Source organism: Pituophis catenifer, unplaced genomic scaffold (assembly GCF_029215685.1).
Source record: "Pituophis catenifer annectens isolate HBS135680 unplaced genomic scaffold, rPitCat1.0.hap2 SCAF_3, whole genome shotgun sequence".
In the NCBI taxonomy this organism is placed as follows: domain Eukaryota; kingdom Metazoa; phylum Chordata; class Lepidosauria; order Squamata; family Colubridae; genus Pituophis; species Pituophis catenifer.
The window spans coordinates 112,801,654-112,809,214 of record NW_027256883.1 but is presented as its reverse complement, the minus strand read 5'-3'; the positions used below and the strand labels follow the sequence as shown (position 1 = coordinate 112,809,214).

Below are 7,561 nucleotides of genomic sequence, written 5' to 3'. Positions count from 1 at the left end.
TATTAGTTATGTCTCCTTCACTACACAAAGCTCAGGAGGATCTGTCTTTCATTCTCTCTTCTCTTCAATCTCATGGGTTTTCCATAAATTGGTCGAAGAGCCATCTGTTTCCCTCTACTAATATTATTCACTTAGGGGCTTCCATTGATACCATCTCCTCCATAGTTTGCCTTTCACCTGAACGCCAGACCAATCTACATTCATTAGCATGGCAATGTCTTACAGATGGCTCTGCAACCCTTCTCGTTCTTTCCCGCCTCTTGGGAATGATGGTCTCATTCATTCATACCTTCGGTATTACTCCATGGTCCCGTTTACATAGTAGGGAGTTACAATGGCTTCTGCTCCCCTTTCAACGTTCAAACCAAGGGGTTTCTTCCCGTCGTATTCGACTGCCTCAGCCTGTCCTCCAATCTCTTCTCTGGTGGGTTTCTCCAGCTTTGGCTCAAGGTTCTTGCTTTAGGGAACCTCGGAGACTCCAGCTTACTACTGATGCGAGCCTCTATGGCTGGGGTGCCCATCTGCAACATCACATGGCGCAAGGTCGGTGGACCTCTCAGGAATCCCTTCTTAGCATTAACTTGTTGGAATTGCGAGCCATCAGGCTCGCGTTATTGAAGTTTAGTGATTTGGTGGACGGTAGGCATGTTTTGGTCCTTACCGATAATACTACGGCCAAGGCCCATGTAAATAGGTTGGGTGGCACTAGGTCTCTCTCTTTGATGAATGAGGCTCGTTTGTTGGGTTCATGGGCCGAGGACCATCTGGCTTCCATCAGGGCTGATTACATTTCAGGAACCGACAACGTCCAGGCTGATTCTCTCAGCCGTTCGCAGGTAGATCAGGGCGAGTGGTCTATCTCTCAGGATCTTTTCCGGGACATCTCCTCCAAATTTGGCTGTCCAGTAGTAGATTTATTCGCCTCCCGTGCGAACCATCGTCTTCCACGATATTTTTCCAGGTTTCTGGACCTTCAGGCCGAAGCCACGGACGCCCTTCGCAGTCCTTGGCCCCCCGGTCTCTTATATGCCTTCCCTCCTCTCCCATTGATCCCCAGGGTCCTGCGGAAATTACTCGAGGAACAGGCTCAGATCCTCATGGTGGCCCCGTTCTGGCACATGCGCCCCTGGTTTGCGGACCTTATGGATCTCTCCGTGGCTCCTCCTTGGCAGATCCCTGCCTCCAAGGTTGTCTTATCTCAGGGATCGCTCATTCATCCGAACCCGGGGTGGCTTCGCTTAACCGCCTGGCGGTTGAGCGGCTCCTTTTGACGAAGGCCAGGATTCCATCAGACGTTGTTTCTATAATCCAAGCTGCTCGCAAACCCTCTACCATCCGTATTTATGAGGCCACTTGGCGGTCATTTGTTTTGTGGTGTTCATCGGTTCCTGTTTTGCCTACTTCGGCTTCAATTATCCACGTGTTGATGTTTCTTCAATCGGGCCTTCGCAAGGGACTTCGACCCAACACTCTACGTCGGCAGGTGGCGGCCATTGCTTCCGTCTTGTCTTGCGGTTCGAAGGATTCCATCTCTCGTCATCCTATCATCACTACTTTCCTGCGGGGAGCTACGAACTTACGTCCTCCTACAGTGCATAGGTTTCCAACATGGAACTTAAATAAAGTCTTGAAAGCTCTCATGTCACCTCCCTTCGAACCTCTTCGATGCGTCTCACTGCGTTTCCTTTCATTAAAAGTAGCGTTCTTGGTAGCTATTACCTCTTCCCGGAGAATTTCAGAACTGGCAGCTTTATCCGTACGGGCGGATCTTTGTACCTTCCATACCAATCGAGTGGTTCTCCGGCTAGACCCCTCTTTCGTACCGAAAGTGAATTCGACCTTCCACAGAGCTCAGGAACTCGTTCTCCCAGATTTTTGCCCCCACCCTTCCCACCGTCTGGAAAGGGCTTGGCACACGCTGGACGTCCGCCGGGCTTTGAAGATCTATATAGCCCGAACGGCTCCGCACAGGAAGACGGAGGCTCTGTTTGTTGCCTTTCACCCCGCCTCTCTGGGAGGTCGTGTATCAAGTGTGACATTGGGTCGTTGGATTAGGGCCGCAATTACTCTGGCTTACCGCCAGTCTGACTCTCCGCTGCCTCATCCCATCACGGCTCATTCAACAAGGAGCGCTGCAACATCAGCCGCCTGGGCTACGCAGGCTTCCATTGAAGAAGTTTGCCGGGCTGCCACATGGACTTCTCTCAGTCCTTTCATCAGACATTACAAAGTGGATTCGTTTGCCTCTTCGGATGCTGCATTCGGCAGGAGGGTACTGCAGTCGGTCCATATTGCTTGAGTTCTTCAGGACCAGTTCCTTCCCTCCCTGGTGACATCTGGCTTTGGTATGTCCCCAGACTGACTGACGTTTTTACCTCTTGTTGGAGAATAGACGTTGGTCTTACCTGATACGTCTTTTCTCGACATGGGTAAAAACGTCAGTCAGCCCCACCCTTGGTTTGGTTCCGGTGGTGGTTGGGGGGGGTGATATTAATTCTCTATCGTTTCAGGAGGACACGGAGCACGAGTCCGTCGCTTCGCCTCACCGAAGAACTGGGGCAGCCTCGAAGGGGCGGAGCTTTTGGCTTTAGAAAGTGCTCGGTCATTGGGCTAGACGGGACGAATACCCAGACTGACTGACGTTTTTACCCATGTCGAGAAAAGACGTATCAGGTAAGACCAACGTCTATTTCCCCAAATGCCAATCTGCAAAGGTAGCCCAACAAGTTGCTTTCTCACAGTTTAGGCGGTACTACTTTTTGTGAGATTGATTGCGATCACAACTGCATCAATAAAATTTGCAATAGTGATGAGAGCTTCATATGAAAAACAAGCTCATTGTTTTGCGGCCACCAACAAATAGCAGAGGTCTTCTTGGTATTCTATTTAAAATGGGGATTAGCAACAAAATTTTACAAGGTGCCAAGCAAACAAGTCATCAAGGCTTGGTGCTATGGGGTGATGACATCTCAGTGGTTTCTCTCGAAGTGTGAACTGTGACACGCTGGGTTCTCCTTCCGGAGGTGTGTCCTTACCAGGATCCTCAGCTCCTCGACGCTTCAGCACCTCCGCACTTCAGCTCCTCGACGCTTCAGCACCTCAGCGCTTCAGCACTTCCGCACCTCAGCTCCTCAGAACCTCAGCACTTCAGCACCTCCGCACTTCAGCTCCTCGACGCTTCAGCACCTCAGCGCTTCAGCACTTCCGCACCTCAGCTCCTCAGAACCTCAGCACTTCAGCACCTCCGCACTTCAGCACTTCAGCACCTCAGAACCTCAGCACTTCAGCACCTCAGCACTTAGCTCCTCAACTCCTCCGCACTTCAGCACCTCAGCACTTCAGCACCTCCGCACTTCAGCTCCTCAGCACTTCAGCACCTCCGCACGTCAGCACCTCCGCACCTCAGCTCCTCAGCGCTTCAGCGCCTCAGCGCTTCAGCACCTCAGAACCTCAGCACTTCAGCACCTCCGCACTTCAGCACTTCAGCACCTCAGAACCTCAGCACTTCAGCACCTCAGCACTTAGCTCCTCAACACCTCCGCACTTCAGCACCTCAGCACTTCAGCACCTCCGCACTTCAGCTCCTCAGCACTTCAGCACCTCCGCACGTCAGCACCTCCGCACCTCAGCTCCTCAGCGCTTCAGCGCCTCAGCGCTTCAGCACCTCAGAACCTCAGCACTTCAGCACCTCTGCACTTCAGCACTTCAGCACCTCAGAACGTCCGCACTTCAGCACCTCCGCACTTCAGCACCTTAGCTCCTCAACACCTCCGCAATTCAGCACCTCAGCTCCTCCGCAACTCAGCACCTCAACTCCTCAACACCTCAGCACAAGGATTGGGATCCTGGATATATATATATGTAGCAGTCAAAGTCATCACAATCAGTGTTTCATGACACGGTCTACTATGTCTTAATCTTTTATTTAGCTGTGGATAGATGCTAGAGGTGCAACTTGTATGCCCCACAGTGTCATGGCAGATAGCGGATACCCCCTCCTATGCCCCCTCGTGCTCAAATCAATCAATGGCTGTCCACTATCGTGTGGTATTGGAGCTTGGGCTACAACCCCATTGAAACATTCTTTCGCTTTTTACTAATTTCAGAACAACCTCAAAAATGCTTGGCTGTTTATCAGGCTTGAGTTTAGGGGTGCTTCTACTATGTCCATTATACCAAATGCCCTTTGCTTCTGGAGTGCGATGGAGTGGAACCATTACAGGGCACGAAACCATCTCAGTGGGTGGGGTCCTTTCTGCAACAATGACTATCTTGAGGTCGCACCATTTCAACAAGTGTCCATCTACTAAATGACCACTCACAAATGATTCCAAAAACTCTAATCATTTCTCAATTTCTAGCATGTGTCTGCTTTGTTTCATCCCTCTGGTGAATTACCATCCAACTTTACCATCCTATTTTGCCTGTGGAGAAATCCTTGGGACACATCTGTGCCAGGAACACAACACTGGTTAATTTTCTCAAGTGGCAGATTGCCCATGTCAAGGGTGGAACAGATTTATGTGACTCTCTTGATTCTTGGAACAGTTCAGCTGTGGGCAAGGTGGCTGAGGGAGGGTCGTCCTGTCTCCTCTCTTGTCTGTGGGGAGGCCTTTTAACTCTAACACGACGACATGTCGAGAGAGTTACTGATTAGTCTCGTAAAGAGAATTTTAAAGGGAAAGGAAATTACTGTCTCCAGAAGAACCTGAGAGAGAGTCCATCTTGCCTCTGGTGCTTCAGAAGACAGAATCAAAAGATGGAAGGGTTTCAGCTGGACATTAGGAGAACATTCTAAAGCGAAGGGAGAGAAGATTAGAGAATTGACAGCCATCAATTTTTCCTCCCAACTGTGGACATCAAAGCCCCCACTTTATCGACCCCATTGGGTCTGAAAAAGACAGTTAAGCTCTAGGCAGCTTCAGAAGAACATTGGCTCTCCTTGGAGATCTTAAGCTAAGTCTAAGAAATTTTAGAATGGTTCCACAAGGACAAATGTAAGTAAACCACCAAAGTTGAGAGTTCAGATCAATTGTGATGCAGCAGTCAAGGTATTAGATGAGGAACAAGGAGCCTCCCGGTTCAAGTCCAACCATAGACGTTCCTGGGTGACTTCCTCACACTTTCTCATCCCTTTATCTCACACGGTTAATGGATGGAGGGAAAGAGGAACAAAAACTCTCCGGTACCATGAGCTCCTGAACATGAAGCAATACAGGCTGACACAAACACCTCCCAAATTCCAACTGTGGGTTGTGCAGAGGTGCGCTCCTGCATGCGCACTATGGGTTCAGGCTTCCTAATGGGAAATGGGGGAAGGCAAGGCACATACAAGCAGGGAATGTTAAAATTTGCTGATGTATAAAAGGAACACGTATGCAACTGTCCCTGAATAACAGACACATACGTTCACTCTTATGCAGTGCCAGAGTAGTCTGCTCAAGCTGTAAGTCCAACCCTGAATTCTGTTGTGCTAATTGTTAATTGAGAAGATTCTGTGCATAGTTTCAGCGTTCCGACGGGACCTTTGCGAGTTGACACATAGACTGTTTAGCATTAAATCAGTTTAATTGGACCTTCGTGTGTGGACCTGGTCTTTCCATCAGACACCTTGTTGTCAAATTTTTGCCATTTCATCCCTGGTCATAAATTAATTATTCATGTCATCATGTGACAGCTTTTACATCGTCACTTTTACTGCATAATCTTTTTTTCATTGAATGACCTCTCATTTTCTTGATGCTTATAAAGTGGCCTTGTTGCAGTCTCCAAATGCTTTGGTTTTTCTTAAGGGAGTAGATTATTTTATGCAACAGATAGTAATGTACTCAGCCCCTAGATCCTATTGCAACTTCCCCAGGATCAAAACCAGATTTACTTTGCGATTGCTCGTACGTAGTGGGCTCTCAGCTCCTTGTAACTGATTCATGGTGGATATGAATTTCTGACTGACTGAAAAGTTGTCTGACTTTTAAAACGCATCCGTGCGGTGTGTGCCTCCCTTTACACTGCATGCGGAGGGATTGTAGATGAGAATAACCACGATTTGAGTGAAAGTTCCCCTTTTAGAGATTGGGCCCTATGCAAGGCCAGACCCATATTGGTGGTCTCCCCCAGATACCTTATGGATACAGTTGATTTCTGGTGGGAGCCTAATTTGCAAGGGATCTTCGCCTCTTGGCACAATTGCATCTGAATAGGAAATTTGTTTAGGTGGCTCCTTTGTTTGATTGTTAATTTACATGTTATTCAAAGTAAATAAATCTGATATGATAAATCAGATATGTTTACGTGTCTGTGTGTGTTTTTCGCAAAGTATCAGGCAATGGCCCAGGGGCCAGATAAATGGCTCTTTGAGAATCCAAACACAACGAACAAACCAGTTAACGAGGAGATTTCAGGCTTTATTAAGTACCTGTAGAACAGGGATGTCAAACTGGCGGCCTTCAGGCCGTATGCCCCATGCACAGGCCATGCCCACACCAGCTCCCCAAAGGTAAAAAATGTCACGGAACGTCACGTGATAGCAACGTGCTGTAGAAGGCAAATTAAATAGACGAAAGCATCAAGTCTTAGAAGTCATTTCGCTTCTCAACCAAGAAGGTTCTTCAGGTCTGATTGGATGGTGGGAATGGAAGGATTGATATTCCTTGCAGACAGCTGGGCATTTGTATTCTTTTAGAGAGTTGTTGAGGCCACTTGGAGGTTTGCTTGGTCCTCAGGGTCACCTGAGTAGTGCAAATGGGTGGGGAGCCTTTTTCGACCTGCTGAAAGGGTTCCTGCAGTCTGCACTTTTTCTGGAACTCCCTTCATACTCCTGCACCATCAAGTCCAATGATGGCTCTTTTGCTGCTGGGAACCCCATTTCAAGCAATGGTGATGCTCTGAGGCCCTGGGCGTACAGCCCCACACAACAGACAAGACCGTGGTCCATAACTGTCGGACGGGCATGGAAGTCTGACACGTTTCCTGATAAGGCATCCCCTTCCTTCCACATAGGCTGCATTGTTATGCTAGCAATGCTGCACTCAGGGGAGCACTTCTGATTTTGGTTGATTCCTTTTCACCTTCAAAGCTTCCAGCTTTCACATCTGGCTTTTCGATGAGAGCGGCATGTGGTTTCCTATATGATTTTATACACGTAGGTCAGTTGACTCCAAACAAACAAAATGATCAACGGTGAAGACCCATTTGAAATGGTCCAAAAGAGTAGCGCACATGCCGAAACTTCTCCTGTAAGAATCAGGTGAAAACACGGCATTTCTCTCAAAAGGAGGGCTGCAGATGTTCCCGGATTCCAGCCTCGGAGAGAAGGCCCATGAGCTGGGAATTTCTACCCCCAAAATACTGGAGGCCCACAGATTCTCCACCAGAGATGATACAGTATTCACAGTGCTTCTCATCAAGATGCTTCAGAAATCCTTACCACAGCCATGACGAGTAAATCTGTCTTGTTCTTTTCCTAAATGTGCTGACCTAGGCTATCATGGCTTGTTTAAGATATCTGTTGAGTTCATGGGGAAGCTATTTCCAGACCTTCTGATCCGTGAACTAACCTCTT

At 48.4% G+C, this 7,561-nt stretch overlaps 1 protein-coding gene across 1 annotated transcript in view; it reads right to left on the bottom strand.

The window, feature by feature from the left end:
• Positions 1–2,490: 2,490 nt before the first annotated feature.
• The window catches only part of LOC139315025 (trichohyalin-like), a 55,962-nt gene continuing 50,891 nt past the window's right edge, over positions 2,491–7,561 (bottom strand). Inside the window, exon 17 of the mRNA XM_070941047.1 lies at positions 2,491–2,610. Coding sequence (XP_070797148.1) covers positions 2,491–2,610 — 120 coding nt within the window. The remainder of the gene's footprint in view (positions 2,611–7,561) is intronic.